The 22,217-nt window shown below is 47.6% G+C and overlaps 1 protein-coding gene across 1 annotated transcript in view; it reads right to left on the bottom strand.

Moving 5' to 3' along the window:
- Window positions 1-11,716, bottom strand: part of LOC128311330 (uncharacterized) — a 42,526-nt gene extending 30,810 nt beyond the window's left edge. The window contains exon 1 of the mRNA XM_053201307.1: window positions 9,887-11,716. Coding sequence (XP_053057282.1) covers window positions 9,887-10,550 — 664 coding nt within the window. The 5' untranslated portion in view covers window positions 10,551-11,716. The remainder of the gene's footprint in view (window positions 1-9,886) is intronic.
- Window positions 11,717-22,217: the final 10,501 nt, after the last annotated feature.

Raw genomic sequence — 22,217 nt, 5'->3', positions numbered from 1 at the left:
CCCCCCACGGCTGTGGCCTCAGGGCACCTTCCTCTTTGCTGTTCATACACGTTTTATTCACACGTGTTGGTCCTCTCCCAGCAGCCTCACGGGATGCTTCCATCCCCTTTCCTACTGCCGTAAAAATGGGTTTTCATGCATTATTCAGGACTGATCGATTCCCAGAAACATCCGATGCACTTGGCGGGAGGGGAGCGCCGGCCCCCCTTTGCAGCCCTCTGCACGACCACAGCAGCCTGTCCCCCGCCTGTTCAGGCACCACACTGCCATACGAAACGGTGCTGCCGGAGCCCCCCAATGTCGCCCCTCCTCACCGGGGCCACCGGAGTCCCCAGGGGGCTCTGGGACAAGCCTTGCTTTTGTCCCACCAACCGTCAGGCTCTGTCCCAAACAACCCGCCCGGGGCCCCACACCTCCCGCGTGGTTTGCTGCCGGGTCACCCCTGCACCACACCTCCCGTCCCACAGGGCCACAGGAACGTCAGCCGGCTGGCATCTCCCGGCCGCGGCCCTGCTGCGTGGCCGCTCTCGCAGGCCCCACGCCCAGCTGGCGGGTGAAGCTCACTCCCTCCCCGCCTGTCAGGGGTCACACACGCCCAGTGCCCACGCGCCCTCCTCTCCGGCCAGCCTGCTGCGCCTCCTGCGGTGACACCCACCCCTTCCCTGGCCTCTCGCGACTTGCCTGGGCTCACAGGGCTGAGGCTGGGCGGGCGGTCCCGCGTCATCTCTCATCCCCCAGAGCTTGGAGCTCCACCCCTGCTGCTCCCCTGCCCTGAGCACTCACCGCCCCCGCTCAAACACCCTTCTCCTTCAGGACAGTCCAGCTGCCACCACGTGGGGCCCTGCTCCTCCCTCCAGCTCCGGCAGGGTCCCCCTCCTCCGCGGGACCCCCCCCACCCCACCTCCAGGGGACCTCACCCCACCACCTCCTCCAGGGGACCCCACCCCACTCCCTGGTGCACTCACCTTCCCTCTCCACCTGAAAGCCCGATGCCTGCCCAGCAGACAGAAGGCACCAGATGACCGCTGGAGGAATCCATTAGCTGAGGCAGAACGGAGGCACCCCCCCCCCTGCCCACCGAGTGCGGTCAGGCACCTGCAGACCCCCTTCCTGCACTTCACTTCCAGGGTGTAACCTCAAGCATTACAACCTCGATGAAGACTAGAGAGTTTCTCTTCGGGGAAAGCAACGAGCCTGGAGGAAAAAATCTGCCGAGTCTGTCAACATCCCCTGCTCCCCACCCAGAATCCTGAAGCCAAGCCCCTCACTCATCAAGTTCTTTGCCCAGGCACACAAAGCCTCCATCAAGTCTCATAAATATGAGCAGAATAGTCAACTATGGCCAAATGTTTGAGGGAAGCTTCTAACATAAAAAGAAATAAGCAAACAAACAAAACCAGACAAATCCAGAGCAAGCAAACGAAATAAAAGCAAAGCAGTAAGAAAAAATAGGAACACAAGAAAAACATAAGAATAAATTATAATTAATTTGCTTATAGGGAAAAGAACAGGGGCGCCTGGGTGGTTCAGTTGGTCAAGTGCCCAACTCTTTTTTTTTTATTTATTATTTTTTATTTTTTAAAATTTACATCCAAATTAGCATATTGTGCAACAATGATTTCAGGAGTAGATTCCTTAGTGCCCCTGACCCATTTAGCCCACCCCCCCCACAACCCCTCCCGTAACCCTCAGTTTGTTCTCCATATGTATGAGTCTCTTCTGTTTTGTCCCCCCCCCCCGTTTTTATATTATTTTTTCCCTTCCCTTGTGTTCATCGGTTTTGTGTCTTAAAGTCCTCCTATGAGTGAAGTCATATGATTTTTGTCTTTCTCTAATTTCACTTAGCATAATACCCTCCAAGTCCATCCACGTAGTTGCAAATGGCAAGAATTTCATTCTTTTTGATTGCCGAGTAATACTCCCTCGTATATATAGACCACATCTTCTTTATCCATGCATCCATTGAAGGACATTTGGGCTCTTTCCATACTTTGGCTATTGTCGACAGTGCTGCTATAAACATAGGGGTACATGTGCCCCTTTGAAACAGCACACCTGTATCCCTTGGATAAATGCCTAGTAGTGCAATTGCTGGATCATAGGGTGGTTCTATTTTTAGTTTTTTTAGGAACCTCCATACTGTTTTCCCGAGTGGCTGCACCAGCTTGCATTCCCACCAACAATGCAAAAGAGATCCTCTTTCTCCACATCCTTGCCAACATCTGTTGTTGCCTGAGTTGTTAAAGTTAGCCATTCTGACAGGTGTGAGGTGGTATCTCACTGTGGTTTTGATTTGTGTTTCCCTGATGATGAGTGATGTGGAGCATTTTTTTCATGTGTCGGTTGGCCATCTGGATGTCTTCTTTGGAGAAGTGTCTATTCATGTCTTTTGCTCATTTCTTCACTGGATTATTTGGTTTTTGGGTGTTGAGTTTGATAAGTTCTTTACAGATTTCAGATACTAACCTTTATCAAATATGTCATTTGCGAATATCTTCTCCCATTCTGTCGGTTGCTTTTAGTTTTGCTGATTGTTTCCTTCACTGTACGGAAGCTTTTTATTTTGATGAGGTCCCTCAAGTGTCCAACTCTTGACTTCAGCTCTGGTCATGACTTCACAGTTTGCAAGATCAAGCCCTGTGTCAGGCTCTGTACTGACAGTGCAGAGTCGGCTTGGGATTCTGTGACTCCCTCTCTCTGCCCCTCTCCTTCTCTCACTCGCTCAAAATAAACTTTAAAAAAGGAGAAAAGAAAAAAATGAATTTCTAAAATTAGACCAGTATGCTATAAAAAAATTCAAAGAAAAGGAAAAAAAAACTCTTGAAAATTGAAAAATAGAGTAGCAAACACTGAAAATACTGTAAGTTTAGACTACAAAGTAGAACAAAACAAGAAGGTGAAAAATTGGAATGAAAATACAAGAAAATTAGAGTATCAGCCCAGGAGATCCAATATTAAAAAAAAAAAAAATGTACCACCAGAGGGACGCCTGGGTGGCTCCGTCGGTTAAGCGTCCAACTTCATCTCAGGTCATGATCTGCAGTTTGTGAGTTCAAGCCCCACATGGGGCTCTGTGCTGACAGCTCAGAGCCTGGAGCCTGCTTTAGATTCTGTGTCTCCCCATCTCTTGGCCCCTCCCCTGTTCATGCCCTGTCTCTCTCTGTCTCTCAATAATAAATAAATGTTAAAAAAATTTTTTTTAATGTAGCACCAAAAAGAAAGAAAAGAGTGGAGAGAAGAAATTATCAAAGAAATAACACAAGAAAATTACCAATAGCTGACAAGTATGTATTTCCAGATGGACAGCAGCAATGCTCCCTCCAGCTAGGAGGGCTTCCAGAGTCAAGTTGAAGACAGGGTACCAGCAGCTATTGAAGGGATGGGCCTGGCAATCATTCTGCCTGGTTTTAGTTCCCAGCTCTGCTCCCTACCACCTGGGCAAACTTGGGCAAGTGAGGCCCCTCTGTCCCATAGCACATGTCACACCCTATTACAATGACTCATTCAGTTACCTGCTTCCCTTTATTCGCTGGGTACTGGTAGGGTAATGACTCTGCCTTCTGAAACAATGGGTCCTAAGCCTCTGGAATGTTCCTGGCACATAGCAGGTGCTCAGAAAGTACTTACTGGATGGATGGATGGGATGGATGAGTGGGTGAAAGGCAGGGAGGGAGGGAGGAAGGAAGGATGGAAGGAAGGTGGGATAGATGGATGAGTGGGTGGAGGGAAGGAAGGAAGGAGGGAAGGAAGGAAGGAGGGAAGGAAGGAAGGTAAGTAGGATAGATGGATGGGTGGGTGGATGGATGGATGGAAGGAAGGTGGGATGGATGGATGGATGAGTGTGTGGAGGGAAGGAAGGAAGGAGGGAAGGAAGGAAGGTAAGTAGGATAGATGGATGGGTGGGTGGGTGGATGGATGGATGGAAGGAAGGTGGGATGGATGGATGGATGAGTGGGTGGGTGGGTGGAAGGAGGGAAGGAAGGAAGGTGGGATGGATGGATGGATGGATAGATGGATGAGTGAGTGGAAGGAAGGAGGGAAGGAAGGAAGAAAGGAAGGATGGATGGATGGATGGATGGGTGGATGGAAGGAAGGAAAGAAGGTGGGATGGATGGATGGATGGATGGATAGATGGATAGATGAGTGGGTGGAAGGAAGGAAGGAAGGAAGGAAGGAAAGTAAGATGGATGGATGGATAGATGAATGGAAGGAAGGAAGGTGGGATCGATGGATGGATGAGTGTGTGGAGGGAAGGAAGGAAGGAGGGAAGGAAGGAAGGTAAGTAGGATAGATGGATGGGTGGGTGGGTGGATGGATGGATGGAAGGAAGGTGGGATGGATGGATGGATGAGTGGGTGGGTGGGTGGAAGGAGGGAAGGAAGGAAGGTGGGATGGATGGATGGATGGATGGATAGATGGATGAGTGAGTGGAAGGAAGGAGGGAAGGAAGGAAGAAAGGAAGGATGGATGGATGGATGGATGGGTGGATGGAAGGAAGGAAAGAAGGTGGGATGGATGGATGGATGGATGGATAGATGGATAGATGAGTGGGTGGAAGGAAGGAAGGAAGGAAGGAAGGAAAGTAAGATGGATGGATGGATAGATGAATGGAAGGAAGGAAGGTGGGATCGATGGTGAGTGGGTGGAGGGAAGGAAGGAAGGAAGGAAGGAAGGAAGGAAGGAAGGAAGGAAGGAAGGAAAGATAGATGGGTAGATGGATGGAAGGAAGGTGAGACAGATGGATGGATGAGTGGGTGGATGGAAGGAAGGAGGAAAGGAAGGAAAGTAGGATAGATGGATAGATGGGTAGATGGATGGAAGGAAGGTGGGATGGATGGATGGATGAGTGGGTGGGTGGAAGGAAGGAGAGAAGGAAGGAGAGAAGGAAGGAAAGTAGGATAGATGGAAGGAAGGATGGATGGAAGGAAGGAAGGTGGGATGGATGGATGAGTCAGTGGAGGGAAGGAGGGAGGGAAGGAAGGAAGGAAGGAGGGATGAGTAGGGCGTGTGGGCAAGCCAACAACTGGTAGGCCAACAAAGGTAGCACAGCTGCAACCAATATGCTGATTAGCTGACGGATCACGAGGAACGTTTTTATCACTCACCTAACATTTGTCAAGCACCTACTATGTGGCATGCGGTAGGGACACGAATGGGAATGGGACACAGTCCCAGAGACAGAGGGGCTCGCGGGCCCGTGTTTACAGCCAACACACATTAAATTCAGCAGCTTCTCATACAGTAACCATCATTTCTGGAATGCTCAGACGACCTGCAGTGAATCTCGCAGGGTCGAGCCTCTCAAGTCAACTTGAACAGAGCCGCACGCCCAAGACAGGTGGGGGCCACACACACTTCCTAGAGCCTAAGTAATCCTCGGATCACAAGACGGTTTTCCCCGAGAGCAGTGCCGGGTGAGGGCCTGCCCAAGCCCGCACCCGCAGCGCACCTGGGGTTGCTATCTCGGAAGCCGCTGATCCAGACGCTCCCCACAGGCAGAAACCCGCCCGGCTCGGGGATGTGATGAGCTCGCAGCTGGAGAAGCTTGCCTTTGGCAGCCTTAACTGATAAGCCTTGAAGAGCTCGCTTCTCTTTCCTACCTCATTACCGTGCAGTCCCGCCGCTGCCGGGCTGCTGGCATAAATATGAGCTCTTTCTCCTTCACTTAGGATAACCTCCTTCCACTTCCTTCTTCCCGAAGCAGTTACAGTGTAATGATGTCATGTATTTAAGCTTGATAAACATAATTACTATCAACATTTAATTGATTCTTGATTACGATCAATTATATTTCTGAAACAATCAAGCATCCTACAATTAAAAATAATTGATTCATTAGCACACCCCCTTACTTGACAATTACACAAATGCATTATTTATGTAATTAGACACATTTACAGTTCATTATTCCACATGTTATGCTATTGTTACAAAGCTACCAAACTCTCCAGCTTACTTTTTAATCTTCCTTTCGCTAATCTGAGACAGAACACTAAGTTTATTCAAATGGATCCGGTTAAAAATTGGAAGTCACCTAGAGCAGTACAATTAAGTTATAAATCAAAAGCCTGAATAGCATGTCAATTCAAAAACAATAATTAACTAATTTACTTGCCATATTTTCAGAGGAAGATGTCAGGGCCCACATCCATCTGCATCCAGTAATGTAGTTTACCAGTTAAGCAGAATAATGGCTTCATCGAGGCAAAAACCTTCCTAGTGTGGAGTTGGGTAAGAGAGAGCAAAGACACGAGAAACCAGGCTATCCCTGGATGGCAATGCTCTGGTTCGGGGCAGGGGCAGGATCTGTGCTGCACCCGCCCCACCCCTCCCTGCAGGGCCCTCTGGTTCCCTCCCCTCAGTGGAATGAGTCACTCTGACATCACTGACATCACAGCCTTCGCTGACATCAAAGTCTGAGTCACTCCCTGCTCCCCAAACGCCTCTTTGTCTCTGCCTCTCCCAGTAGCCCTCGGCCCCCGCGCCCAATTCTCAAGATGGTAAAACTGGGAGGTGCATTTTCCTTAACCATTCCCCAAATTCTTCCCCATGATAATCAGAATCCAGCAAAGACCCCGAATCCCCTCTAGAGCTAAGAAACGGTCACTGGAGCCACAGCCGCTCACAGACTTGAGTGGCTTCCTGGAAGACCAAGTCAATGGGACCGCATCGGTAGACGAGCTGGGCAGGGGCAGGACAGCTCCAACCACCCGAGAGGTGGCTCGAAGGTGTACCCCGCTTCCCACCAGCTCCGCAGCACCTAAGACAGAAACCGCGGCAGAGTCAACGCCAGACCTTCCTAACAGACACCTGAGGGCCCAGGTGTGGGGGAAGGAGTCGCGTCCTGGGCACACGGGGATCTGGCCTTCATTCAGACCACACATTTCCCCTCCCACGGCCTCCCTGTGGGTTTACCCCGTCTTCTTCACAGAGGCTGGGGTCACCCCCACCACGGGAAGGCCTGTCAGGGTGACAGACATTAAAATGCGGAGGAGAAACCCAGGAGAGCTCCTGCATCAGTCGAGCTGTTCTCCACTTTAAGGAGAAAAACACCACCAGGTCATCACGTATCTGAAGAAAATCAACAGCAAGAAAGACAAAAACCAAGATAAGCCAATTTCCCCAAGGGGAAGAACAGGATCATTCAGAAAACGAAAGAGGGGCGCCTGGGTGGCGCAGTCGGTTGGGCGTCCGACTTCAGCCAGGTCACGATCTCGCGGTCCGGGAGTTCGAGCCCCGCGTCGGGCTCCGGGCGGACGGCTCGGAGCCTGGAGCCTGTTTCCGATTCTGTGTCTCCCTCTCTCTCTGCCCCTCCCCCGTTCATGCTCTGTCTCTCTCTGTCCCAAAAATAAATAAACGTTGAAAAAAAAATTAAAAAAAAAAGAAAATGAAAGAGAGATTGGACGTGATATCGCATCCCTTTAATAAAAGCGGGCCGCTGTGAAGAAGGAGAAGCAGCAGGGTGAGAATATTTAAATGTCAGAGTAAAGAAGTTCGGTGGCTGTGATGCTCAGAACACTGAATATTGTGTACCTGAAGGCTGGATTGACTTTCTAGAAGACACAGACAGGAAAAACTCAAAGCATAAAGCAAAAGGAGAAAGGCACAGAAAATGAGAGAAGTGAGGACATGAAAACTCAACCCAGAGTATTTTGCAACAGGAAGTACATAAGAGAAAACAGACATGGAGTGAACGATTCCTTTGTAAATAGCGGGACAACATTTCCTAGAGCTGAAGAAAAGCACGAAACTTTCGATTGAGAGAGTCTGCAAAGTGCCTGAATGAATGAAAAACAAAGGCTCCATACTTACTCTTACTCCGTGCCGGGATTTCAATATTTCAAGGATGACATTTACATAAATAAATTACGTTACGGCCATAAATGGAATACTACATAGCTGTAGAATAGATGAAAACTCTTCGTACATAAAGATCTCCAAGATACATTAAAATTAAAAAGTCATATGCAAACAATAACCACAAGGGGGCCGGAGTGGCTATACTTACCCCAGACAAAAGAGACTATAAAAATTGCTACTAGCGACAAACCAGGACATCTTACGACAGCATGAGAACAGGCGTACAGACCAACGGAATAGAACTGAGAGTGCAGATGTAAACCTGTATGTGACTGAACAGGGAGAGAGCAGCCTTTTCAAACAGTAGTTGCAGGACCACTGGACATCCGCATACGAGAAAATCAATGTGGACCCCTACCTCACATCATATCCTAAACTCAACTCAAAATGTGTCACAGGTCGAAATATAAGACCAGACTAGAAGATCCCTGATAAAAATCATAGGAATAGGTCATTATGACCTTGTATTGGGTAATGGTTTCTTAACATAATACCAAAAGTGTGATTTTAAAAAATTGGTAAGTTGGATTTCATTAAAAACTTGTATGCCTCAGAGGCCACTATCACTATCAAAAACAGTGGAAACATATTCTGTGGAATTGGAGAAGGTATTTGCAAATCATGGATCTGACAGAGGTCCAGCATGTAGAGTATATAGAGAACTCTTACAACTCAAAAATATAAAAAATAATGGCCCAAACGAACAACAACAACAAAAAAAAAAAAAAAAAAAAAAAAAAAAAAAAAAAAAAAAAAACGAGCAAAGGAACGGGTACACATTTCTCCAAAGACACCCAAAGGGCCAAAGAGTATAGAAAAAGATGCTCGACATCATTGGACCTCAAAGGAATGCAAATCCAAAGCACTGTGAGATTTCACTTCGCACCCACCGGGGTGGCTAAAAGTTAAAAAGACAGACAGTAACAAGGGTTGGCGAGGATGTGGAGGAACTGAACTCTCGCACACCACCGGTGGGAATGTGAAATGGTGCTTTCCTTTTGGAAAATACTTCCGCAGTCCCTCAAAATGTTACACATCAAGTTCCCATGAACCCAGCCATCTCCCCTTGGAGGTATCTACCCAAGAACACTGTAGACATTTATCCACAGAACACACACGGCGCATGCAAACATTAAACAAAGCATTATTTACAGCGGCCAGAAAGTGAAAACGGCATCTCCATCACTGAAGAACAGATAAACAAGTTGTGGGCTGTCCACACAATGGCGAACTGGTCGCACAAACAGGGGGCGTGCACAGCGTGAGGACATTGACAAGAGAAAGTCAGTCGCAAACACCACAGAGTGGACGATTCCATTCACGGAAAACGCCCAGAGCAGGTGGATCCATAGACACCGACTGGCGGTCGCCAGGGGCTGGGGGCAGGGGGTGGCGGTGCTGCCACGGGTACACGGTTGCTCTGGGGGGTGACACCAATGTCCTGAAATCTGCAGCGACAGTTGTGCAACTCGGTGAATATACAGAGGCGCACACTGGGCTGTAGACCCTAAAGAGCGAATTTTATGATAATGACCATGATATGATGAATTTAATGTGAATTACATCTCAATAAAGCTGTTATTTAAATAAAAGAAGGCATGGACTCAGGGGAGGAGCCAAGATGGCGGAACAGCATGGAAGCTTCTTGTGTGTCTCGCGTCCACAAAATACAGCCAGACCAACACTGAACCATCCTACACACCTAGAACACTGATTGGAGGATTAACACTACCATCTGCACAACCTGAACCACAGAATTCAGCAGGTACGCGGCGCAGACGAGTGAACTTGGGGAGCGAGAAGCCGCGGGAAGGGAGGTGCTTTTGCAGGGGGAGAGAGGACGGAGACTGGGGGGCGGGGAGAATACGGGAAAAGCACCCCTCCCCCTCCCCCTCCCTAAAAGGAGCTGGAGAGAAAGTGGAAGATGGGAAACGGCCGCAGGGACTAAAGGAGAAAGGAGAGGGTTTAAATCCCATTAAGACCGTAAACGAGGGGAGCGCAAGGCTGCACCTCCGCAGCTCCCTACCTGGCGGTGCTCTGGTGGGAAGGGCGAATCCCCAGGAACAGAGTGGGGTCCGGGAGGTGCTCGGGCCACACGAGGAAAGGCGGTTCCGCTGCCGGAAGGACATTTGGTGGAGACTGTGGAAGCCACCTGGTCCCGGCAGACCCCGGAAGGCGGCCACGTTCGCCGGTGCTGGAACAAGGTCGTGGAGGGTGAAGCCTGGGGCCAGACGTGTGTGGCGATTTTCCACCATCCCCGAAACGCTGCTGCTAGACTGTCTCGCCAACTTTTTCTGGGGCGGGCTGGCCTCGGGCCGCAGTCTCGGGGCACCGGCAGCAGCAGGGTCCAGCGGGCGTTCCTGGCTGCAGCCGACATTCCGCCGTAGCTCGGTGAGACCCTCCCGCGGAGGGGCGGAGCGGGTCAGGGCCGCAGTCCTTCGGGAGTAAGGGGCCGGGGAAAACAGCCGCGTCCGAGGCAAAACTCGGGAGCGAGGTACGGCCTGGGGCCTGGTCACGGAGAGTGGAAAAGCGGGGAGCGGAGGAGAGCTGAAGACGGAGGACGGGAGCGCCATTGCTGATCCGGGAGAACAGACCGGGTAGCTGGTGACGCCATTTTGACCGCTCCCGCGCAGGCGCATACGCACCTTCGAGCGCGGTAACACTCCACCCCAGGAAGCTAGCAGCGCCATCTAGTGGAGAGCGGAGCCGTTACACTGAGCCCCTGCCAACTGGGCCAACCTCGTTCTTCAAGAACACAAGTCTCACCACCGGCTTAGTTTATGGACTATAAGGCGCTACATAGACTGACTTCTAGAGAAAATGAAGTAATTTCAGTCCTACTTCAATCTGTTAGCGGGTCCATCTATTCAATTTTCTTTATTTTTCTCCTTTACGCTTCTTTCCTTTTTCTTGAATACAGAAAGAGAAAAAATTCATTTTTATTTTTGATTTTTATTAAAAATATTTTTCTTTCATTTTTTACTGTATTTTTTGCTTTTATGTAATTTTTTTCAAATTCTATTTTACTTCCATCATTTTATTTTAGTCTACTACAGTGTATTCACTTTTTCAAATTTTCAAACGATTTCCTTTTTTTCTTTTCTTTATCTTTTTTCTCTTTTTCGTTTCTTTTCTTTTTCTGGAATACAGAAAAAGGAAAATTCATTTTTACTTTCAATTTCTATTAACAATATTTTTATTTAATTTTTATTACTATATTTTTTGCTTTTATGTAAATTTTTTCAAATTCTATTTTACTTCCATCATTTTAGTCTACTTCAGTGTATTCATTTTTTCAAATTCTCAAAGTATTTCCTTCCCCCCACTCTTTTTTTTCTCTAATCTGTCAAACCACGTTCAACACCCAGACCAAAACACACCTAGGATCTAGCACCATCTATTTGATTTGTGTGTGTGTTTAATTTTTAATTTTAATATTTTTTTAATTTGAATTTTTTAAATTTTTCTACCTCATTAATTCCTCTTCTCCCTTCAAAATGACAAAACGAAGGAATTCACCCCAAAAGAGAGAGCACAAAGAAACGACAGCCAGGGATTTAACCAACACAGATACAAGCAAGATGTCTGAACCAGAATTTAGAATCACGATAATAAGAATACTAGCTGGAGTCGAAAATAGATTAGAATCCCTTTCTGCAGAGATAAAAGAAGTCAAAAATAGCCAGAATGAAATTAAAAATGCTATAACTGAGCTGCAATCACAGATGGATGCCACGGTGGCAAGGATGGATGAGGCAGAACAGAGAATCAGTGATATACAGGACAAACTTATAGAGAATAATGAAGCAGGAAAAAAGAGGGAGATTAAGGAAAAAGAGCACGATTTAAGAGTTAGACAAATCAGTGACTCATTAAAAAGGAAAAACATCAGAATCATAGGGGTCCCAGAAGAGGAAGAGAGAGAAATAGGGGTAGAAGGGTCATGTGAGCAAATCACAGCAGAAAACTTTCCTAACCTGGGGAAAGACTCAGACATCAAAATTCAGGAAGCACAGAGGACTCCCATTAGAATCAAAAAAAAAAAAAAAAAAAGGCATATCATACTCAAATTCAGAAAATATTCAGGCAAGGAGAGAATCATGAAAGCAGCAAGGGGGGAAAAAAAGTCCTTAACCTACAAGGGAAGACAGATCAGGTCTCCAGCAGACCTATGGACAGAAACTTGGCAGCCCAGAAAGGAGTGGTGGGATATATCCAGTGTGCTGAATCAGAAAATCTGCAGCCAAGAATTCTTTACCCAGCAAGGCTGTCATTCAAAATAGAAGGAGAGATAAAAAGTTTCCCAAACAAAAATTAAAGAAGTTTGTGACCACTAAACCAGCCCTGCAAGAAATTTAAAGGGGGACTTTCTGAGGGGAGAAAAGATGAAAAAAATATATATATATATATATATACACACACACACACACACACACACACACACACCAAAAGCAACAAAAGATTCGAAAGGACCAGAGAACACCACCAGAAACTCCAACTCTACAAGCATCATAATGGCAATAAATTCATATCTTTCAGTACTCACTCTAAACATCAATGGACTCAATGCTCCAATCAAGAGACATAGAGTAACAGAATGGATAAGAAAACAAGATCCATTTATATGCTGTTTACAAGAGACCCACTTTAGACCTAAAGACACCTTCAGATTGAAAATAAGGGGATGGAGAACCATCTATCAAGCTAATGGTCAACAAAAGAAAGCCGGAGTAGCCATACTTATATCAGACAATCTAGACTTTAAAATAAAGACTGTATCAAGAGATGCAGAAGGGCATTAGATCATAATGAAGGGGTCTATGGACTAAGAAGACCTAACAATTGTAAACATTTATGCACCAAATGTGAGAGCACCCAAATATATAAATCAATTCATCACAAACATAAAGAAACTCACTGATAAGAATACCATAATAGGTGGAGATTTCAACACCCCACTCACAGCAATGAATAGATCATCAAAGCAAAAAATCATCAAGGAAACAATGGCTTTGAATGACACACTGGACCAGATGGACTTAACAGATATATACAGAACATTTCATCCTACAGTAGCAGAATATACATGCTTCTCCAGTGCACATGGAATGTTCTCCAGAATAGATCACTTACTGGGACACAAATCAGCCCTAAGTAAGTACAAAAAGATCAAGATCGGGGTGCCTGGGTGGCTCAGTCGGTTAAGCGGCCGACTTCCGCTCAGGTCATGATCTCGCGGTCCGTGAGTTCGAGCCCCGCGTCGGGCTCTGTGCTGACAGCTCAAAGCCTGAGGCCTGTTTCAGATTCTGTGTCTCCCTCTCTCTGACCCTCCCCCATTCATGCTTTGTCTCTCTCTGTCTCAAAAATAAATAAACCTTAAAAAAATTAAAAAAACAAAAAACAAAAAGATCAAGATCATACCGTGCATATTTTCAGGCCACAATGCTATGAAACTCAAAATCAACCACAAGAAAAAATTTGGAAAGGTAACAAATACTTGGGAGACTGAAGAACATCCTACTAAAGAATGAATGGGCCAACGAAGAAGTTAAAGAGGAAATTAAAAAGTATATGGAAGTCAATGAAAATGATAACACCACAACCCAAAACCTCTGGGACACAGCAAAGGCAGTCATAAGAGGGAAGTATATAGCAATCCAGGCCTTCCTAAAGAAGGAAGAACGATTTCAGATACACAACCTAACCTTATGCCTTAGGAGCTGGAAAAAGAACAGCAAATAAAACCCAAAACCAGCAGAACACAGGAATAACAAAGATGAGAGCAGAAATTAATGCTATCGAAACCAAAACAACAGTAGAACAGATCAATGAAACCAGAAGCTGGTTCTTTGAAAGAATTAACAAAATTGATAAACCACTAGCCAGTCTGACCAAAAAGAAAAAGGGAAGGACCCAAATAAATAAAATCAAGAATGAAAGAGGAGAGATCACAACCAACACAGCAGAAATAAAAACAATAATAATAGAATATTGTGAGCAATTATATGCCAATAAAATGGGTAATCTGGAAGAAATGTACAAATTCCTAGAAACATACACTACCAACACTGAAATAGGAAGAAATAAAAAATTTGAACAGACCCATAACCAGTAAGGAAATCAAATTAGTAATCAAAAATCTGCCAAAAAACAAGAGTCCAGGGCCAGATGGCTTTCCAGGGGAATTCTACCAAACATTTAAGAAAGAGTTAACACCTATTCTCTTGAAACTGTTCCAAAAAATAGAAATGGAAAGAAAACTTCCAACCTCTTTCTATGAAGTCTGAATTACCTTGATTCCAAAACCAGACAGAGACCCCACTAAAAAGAACTATAGGCCAATTTCCCTGATGAACATGGATGTAAAAATCCTCAACAAGATATTAACCAACTGGCTCCAACAATACATTAAAAAATTATTCACCACAACCAAGCTGGATTTATACGTGGGATGCAGGGCTGGTTCAATATCCGCAAAACAATTAACATGATTCATCACATCAATAAAAGAAAGGACAAGAACCATATGATCCTCTCAATAGATGCAGAGAAAGCATTTGACAAAATACAGCATCCTTTCTTGATAAAAACCCTCAAGGAAGTAGGGATAGAAGGAGCATACCTCGAGATCATAAAAGCCATATATGAAAGACCCAACGCTAATATCATCCTCAGTGGGGAAAAACTGAGAGCTTTCCCCCTAAGGTCAGGAACAACACAGGGATGTCCACTCTCACCACTATTATTCAACATAGTATTGGAAGTCTTAGCCTCTGCAATCAGACAACACAAAGAAATAAAAGGCATCCAAATCGGCCAGGAGGAGGTCAAACTTTCACTCTTCGCAGATGACATGATACTCTATATGAAAAACCCAAAAGATTCCACCAAAAAACTGCTAGAATTGATTCCTGAATTCAGCAAAGTTGCAGGATAAAAAATCAATGCACAGAAATCGGTCACATTCCTATAAACCAACAATGAAGCGACAGAAAGAGAAATCAAGGAATCAATCCCATTTACAGTTGCACAAAACCCATAAAATACCTATGAATAAATCTAACCAAAGAGGTGAAAAATCTATACACTGAAAACTATAGAAAGCTTATGATAGAAATTGAAGAAGACACAAAAAAATGGAAAAAATTTCCATGCTCCTGGATAGGAAGAATAAATATTGTTACAATGTCGATACTACCCAAAGCAATCTACATATTCAATTCAATCCCTATCAAAATAACACCAGCATTCTTCACAGAGCTAGAACAAATGATCCTAAAATTTGTGTGGAACCAGAAAAGACCCCGAATAGCCAAAGCGATCTTGAAAAAGAAAACCAAAGCAGGAGGCATCAGAATCCCAGACCTCAAGCTATACTACAAAGCTGTCATCATCAAGACAGTATGGTACTGGCACCAGAACAGACACTCAGATCAATGGAACAGAATAGAGAACCCAGAAATGGACCCACAAACGTATGGCCAACTCATCTTTGACAAAGCAGGAAAGAATGTCCCATGGAATAAAGACAGTCTCTTCAGCAAGTGGTGCTGGGAACACTGGACAGCGACATGCAGAAGAACGAACCTGGACCGCTTTCTTACACCATCCACAAAAATAAACTCAAAATGGATGAAAGACCTCCATGTAAGACAGGAAACCATCAAACTCCTTGAGGAGAAAGCAGGTAAAAACCTCTTTGACCTTGGCCACAGCAACTTCTTACTCAACACGTCTCTGGAGGCAAGGGAAACAAAAGCAAAAATGAACTACTGGGACCTCATCAAAATAAAAAGCTTCCGCACAGTGAAGGAAACAATCAGCAAAACTAAAAGGCAACTGACACAATGGGAGAAGATGTTTGCAAACGACATATCAGATAAAGGGTTAGTATCCAAAATCTATGAAGAACTTCTCAAACTCAACACCCAAAAAACAAATAATTCAGTTAAAAAATGGGCAAAAGATATGAAGACATCCAGGGAAGACATCCAGATGGCCAACTGACACATGAAAAAATGCTCCACATCACTCATCATCAGGGAAACACAAATCAAAACCACACCTTACCTCAAACCTGTCAGAATGGCTAACATTAACAATTCAGGCAACAACAGATGTTGGTGAGGATGCGGAGAAAGAGGATCTCTTTTGCATTGTTGGTGGGAACACAAGCTGGTGCAGCCACTCGGGAAAACGGTATGGAGGTTCCTCAAAAAACTAAAAATAGAACTACCCTGTGACCCAGCAATTGCACTACTAGGCATTTACCCAAGGGATACAGGTGTGCTGTTTCGAAGGGACACACGCACCCCCATGATTATAGCAGCACTATCGACAATAGCCAAAGTATGGAAAGAGCCCAAATGTCCCTCGATGGATGCATGGATAAGGAAGATGTGGTCTATAGATACAATGGAGTATTACTCGGCAATCAAAAAGAATGAAATTCTTGCCATTTGCAAGTACGTGGATGGAACTGGAGGGTATTATGCTAAGTGAAATTAATCAGTTAGAGAAAGACAACTATCATCTGACTTCACTCATATGAGAACTTTAAGACACAGAACAGATGAACATAAGGGAAGGGAAACAAAAATAATATAAAAACAGGTAGCGGGACAAAACAGAAGACACTCATAAATATGGAGAACAAACTGAGGGTTGCTGGAGGGGTTGTGGGAAGGGGGATGGGCTAAATGGGTCAGGGGCACTAAGGAATCTACTCCTGAAATCATTGCTGCACTATATGCTAACTAATTTGGATGTAAATTTTAAAAAATAAAAAATAAAATTAAAAAGAAAAAAGAAGGCACGGGCTCTAGGAAATAGGAACTGAAATATGAGCTAATAAGATACCAAACTGATAGAGGACAGGAGCAGGCTTAGTTAAGGCAATCATTTACAGCAGTGACTAACGCATCAAAAATACTTAAAAAATGAGTCCAGAAGTAGGACCAGACACAAATTACTCTGCAGAAAAACCAAACCATCTACTCTGCAGATGCCATGGGACAAAGGCTTAGGAGGCCAGCCCATGATGCAGGGGCGCAGGGCAAAGCAGCAAGGGCAGTGAGGGCGGACACACACACACAGGACCCACGCGGTAGAGATCACAACACAGAAGCGTCACGGGGAAGCCACACCGGAAGAAGGTGTCCTTGAGCAGACAGACAATCGGGCCGCTCAGTAGACACCGCGTGTACCAGTTAAAATTGACGGTAAGATTCCAACACCTGAGTCAAACCGGGCAATTGTTTTTAATTTTGTGGATGAAGCTCCTTTAAAGAGCCAGCAGGAAAAACACGTTTCTTTTACAAATAAGTATCGGTCAGGTCTTATCAGGCCTCACCTTTCCTTTCGCAACCACAAATGCTAGAGAACAATGAGGCAGAGGCATCAGCTTAAAAGGACACTTGTGACCCCAATTCGATCCCTAGCTGAGGCTTCGGAAGCCACAGCCACTCGCATTTACCCAGGAATGAAGTCTAGGTCATCAGCAAAGAAACAGAGGAAAAGTCCCTCAAAAATCAGAAGTCATGGCATAAAAGACTGGCAAGCAGGATTAAAACCACATCATCACACAAATTTGAATAACTGTTCAAATTGGATGCACCTATCATGTGTAATTCTTGACCGAGAGAGCACTGAATATACACAAATATCGGCCTAGCGACCACGTAAGGAGAAAACACGCAGAAGACGGACGGAGAGGTAAAAGAACATAAATGTGCCAGTTTCCTCGATTTATCTAGGGAAGATCAATAAATACATTTCATTCTTGATGCTGATATTTAGGCAATATATGCTTTTCTCTTCGCTAGGAAAACCGGTCCCATAATTGAATCAATAAGCGATAGACAAAAAGCTGTGTATGACATTGAAAATGTTATTCAAGAATTGTCTCCCACAGGGTCCCAGGCCCAGAGAGTTCACAGGCCAGGCTTCCAGATGGTCATGGAGCAGATCACTTCCACGCCAGATAAACGTTCCCAGAGAGCACACGAAGCCGCATCCCAGGAATTCATTTCACAGAACACGCATATCCTGGAGACCCGAGCAAGGACAGGTTGGAAAGGAAGCTCCGGGCAGGTGTCCTTTATGAATACAGATGCAGAAATGACACATGAGTGCCGTGGCGGTGCATTAGAGACCGGGCACGTGCACGCACGCTGAAACCCAGGCAGGAGTCTGCAACATGGCAAACGTCGTGCCTACTCACCGCCAGTGGAAACCAACAGAGGAAAGCCCTACGTGCATGTGGATAAACGCTGGAAAGACATTTGCAAAACCTTCTTAATAAACAAGACTGATTAAACATGATTAAAAAGATCTACTCAAGGGGCACCCGGGCGACTCAGTTGGTTACGCAACCGACTCTTGATTTCAGCTCAGGTCTTGATCTCACGGTGTGTGAGTTTGAGCCCAAGTCGGGCTCGGTGCTGACAGCATGGAGCCCTGTTGGGTTTCTCTCCCTCCCTCTGTCTCTCTCTCTCTCTGTCTGTCTCAAAATAAATAAATAAACTTCAGAAAAATATCCACTCAAACCACAAGCTGATAGGGAATAAATACCCAGCAGTATGTCAGGGGTGGCACTTCCCGACCCCCACAGCAAAATAAGAAAAAGGGGTAGGGATCTATGTAGCAGGAAGGGAGGGGCAAGGTGACACAATTCAAACATGCCTACCCAAAAGAAAAAAGAATCTGAGAATACAAGAATTTATAAAATTCCATTAACACAAACCTAAAACGCAATACTTTTCCTACATGCCAGTGTTAACAGAGCCCCCATGAAAAAGGAATCCTATTCCGAACAGTAAAATTGAATATGTAGGAGTTAACCTTACAGAACCCATGCCAGCCTCCAACGATTAAAGCCACAGGCCAAGGGGGTGCTATAAGAACAGGTTTGAACCCATGAATGAAGGCAGCATGTTCCGTATCCGAAGATCGACACTAGGAAGAGGTGCACGTCTCACCAAACCGACGTGTAAAGTTAGTGCAAATCATGCAAAATTGCAGTAGAATTATTTACGTACCATAATGAAAAGCAAGACAAGACAAGGAAATCTTTTAACAGAGTAACAATTCGGATGCACAGAGGACACTTCGTGTTGAAATAAAGCTGCTAGAATGGACAGAGACCCAGAAATTGCCCAAAAAGGTGTGAGCAGTTAGCACAGGCCACGTGGTGGCACGCAGACTGGGGGAGCAGCCCGCAGAGGTCAGGAGCCCAGCGCTGCGTGGGCCCCCAGCCCTGATCCCGCTCCCCCACCCCACCCCCGGGACAGCCGTGCGACGCGGCACAAGTCACTTAACTCGTCTTGGCTTTAATTTCATCAGTAAAATGAGGATAATAGTACCTACCTAACAGGTGTTTTGTGAGGGTTAAATAAGGTAACGTATTTAGAGCCCCTCCCCGAGCACATAAGCTCCACGTGAGAATTTATCAGGTAAAAGAAAGAAAAGGTGAGGGAAGTCAGGTAACTGCGGGGACTGTGAATGAGGCACAGGTTCACACCACACGCCCATTTAAGGGGTGGAGGCGACACAAAGTTAAGCTGCAAAGTACAGCCACCAAGTGACTGGTGCAAACTGTAGATAGATCTGTGGTCACGGGGCAGTAAAGTGTTTCTAACCTGGCAGAGATGGGGGGGTGGGGGTGGAAAGAGAGACAGAGGGCAGGGAGGGAGATAGAGGGAGGGGAGAGCGAGACAGAGAGAGGGGAGGGAGACAGAAGGGGGGAGAGAGACGGAGGGAGGGGAGGGAGACGGGGGGGGGGGTTGAAAGAGACAGAGAGAGGGGAGGGAGAGAAAGGGGGGAGAGACAGACGGAGGGGAGACAGGGGGGAGGGGGAGACAGAGAGGGGGGAGGGAGATGGGGTGAGAGAGAGACAGGGGGGAGGGAGGAAGAGCGGGACAGAAGCTGTAGGATGAGACATTCAAAGCTCTGGGAACCAGGAGAGGCAGCAATTCTCACGGCCCGGCCCCGGCAGCGGAGCTCAGCCACCGGGAACACAAGCAGGTCGAGGCGACCGTCGCGGCCGGCAGCAGATCAGGAATTCGGACACTCTCGGTCTTTACAGGCACCTTCAGAAAACAAAATGTCTCCAATAAACGTCATTTTTTTTTTTCACATTAACAAACATTTTCGAAGGAACAGCGTGTCCTCATCACGGCTACAAAATCCGCACCGACGGCGAAGCGCACGCCTCCGTCCACGCGGAGCACCTGCCCGACACCGCGTGGCTCGGGAAGAACGGCCGGCTCCACCCGACCGCGCTCCCTCCGAGGAGTCGGCCCGCCGCCGCCACCCCATCTAGCGCCTCTGCGGTTTCTCTCGCCAGAGGCTGACCCCCGAGTCACGCAGACACGCGAGCGGCCGAGAGCGCGCCGTGCGGACGCCGTCGGGCCCGGGAGCGCGCAGCGGGCCTTGCCCTTGGGCGGGACTCGCAGGAGTCTTTAAAAATCACTAGACGGTAGCGACCTTCAACGGTCCGTCCCTCGCAAAACGCGCGAGTGGACACGGTCTGCTTCCGGTGCCTCCTCCCCCGCGCCCAGCCCCCACCCTTCCGCGCCTCCCCCCTGCGTTTCCCCGCCAGGGCGCCCGGAGACGTGAGCGTACAACCAGCTGAGCCCGCGACAGAGGCTCCCGGGCGCTATCTGATCACAACGGTCCCGAAGACACACGTGCTGGAAGGCAGGCCGAGCACGCGGTCCGGGGGGGTGGCGGGAGGAAGCCCACGCTCCAGAGCCCCGGCGCCCCCAGCCCCGCCCAGACACACCGCCCTCCCGCACCCCTGCCGGACCCATCAGGGGCCTCTCCGTCTCCATCGGGGCCTGTGTCCGTGGGAGGTCCCGGGACCGTGGGAGCGGAGGCAGCCCTCGTGGATGACGGACGCCTTCACTCCGGCCACCGGCTGGGACCAGGCGGGCCGGGCGCTGTCCCGAGGCCATACAGAGGTGTACAGGGTGCACCCCAGGGGGCGGTGGGACAGAGGGAGGACGGGCGTGCGTCCTGGGGTCAAAGGGCTGGGACAAGAAGGCCAAGCTTCCTTTCTTCCTCTTCCACCGGCATCCGAAGGTCCAGGCTTGGCCAAATTCCGTGTATTTATTGAACCTCTTCACCTGTAAAATCCACCAGTGCCCCCACCAGTGCTCCTGCTGACTCTCCTGAGTGAGGAGGGCATGCGGGTTAGAGAGGCCGTACGTGGGAGGGGGGGTTGCAGGTCAGACAGGGAGGGCGTGAGGTCCGGGAGAGAGTGTACAGGTGAGCGAGGGAGGGCACGCGGATCAGAGGGCAGGCTGTGCAGGGAGAGAGGGAGGGCGTGCGGTCCGAGAAAGGTGGTGCGGGTGGGCGAGGGAGGGTGTGCGGGTTGTGCACAGGGCTCGAGAGGCTCACCCCTGAATTACAGGAGCAGGGACGTACAAACAGGCAGAGGGGAGCTGAAGGGCTCTCCCGGGTTTCGGGACGACCAGAAGCATAAAACGCTCGGTCGTGCTGGAGACGCGGGTTGAGCGAGATTACAATATTATTTGCCTCGAGACATGACTCTTTTAATTTCGCTGGAGAACCCAGCTTTGGACAGGAAATCAATTGTCTGTTGTTATCAGCGGTGGAGAAGAAATAAGGGCCCACATCCGTGGGCTGCTGTCCGGGGTGTGATTTATTGGAAAGCAGGCTGAGTCCCCAGTGATGAAGATAAGTGAGGGCCGGAGCTCCGCGCAGCGGTCAGGCCAGCGCAGGGCTCCGCTCAAAAGAAAGCCGGCATCCTTAACCCGTCCTCACCGGGTGGAAAGCCTTCGGGCCGTAAGGTCTTAGACACGGGTTCAAACGCCCTGCCACCCGCGTGCGGACTCGAGGAGACGCCAGCCCCAGACGGAGGCTCGCGGACAGCCGCTGTTCTCCGTGGAGCTTCGTGGCAGACGCCGAGACGTCCGCAAGCAAAATGGGCGCTTTTGGGCCTGACACCTGCCACCGTGCCGGTAATTACCTTCGCATATACGCTCACGCGATGCAGAACACACATAAAACATACACAGCGTGCAGAGTCATTTTATTTGGGTTTCTCCTCAGAGCGCACATTGTTTCTTAGCTTTTGTAATTTCATCTTTTGGAAGGCAAAAATCATCCCCCTGCAGAATTGGTTTTTGATTTGCTGGTGTTTACCTGACAGGAAGCATTTCCCAGGAAGAAATAGCGCTCTGTTCGGCACACGGCATCGAACTGTCTCTCCTAAATCCCAACCCATCTGCTTGCTCCAGTCCCGTGGAGACCATCCAGAGAGCAGACATCACTCCGTCCCGGAGATGATCCCGCGGCAGCTCAGACGGCAGGAAGAGAGAACCCAGGGGGCT

This window comes from Acinonyx jubatus, chromosome A3 (assembly GCF_027475565.1).
Source record: "Acinonyx jubatus isolate Ajub_Pintada_27869175 chromosome A3, VMU_Ajub_asm_v1.0, whole genome shotgun sequence".
In the NCBI taxonomy this organism is placed as follows: domain Eukaryota; kingdom Metazoa; phylum Chordata; class Mammalia; order Carnivora; family Felidae; genus Acinonyx; species Acinonyx jubatus.
The sequence above is the reverse complement of the archived record's forward strand: the minus strand, read 5'-3'. Positions and strand labels throughout refer to the sequence as shown.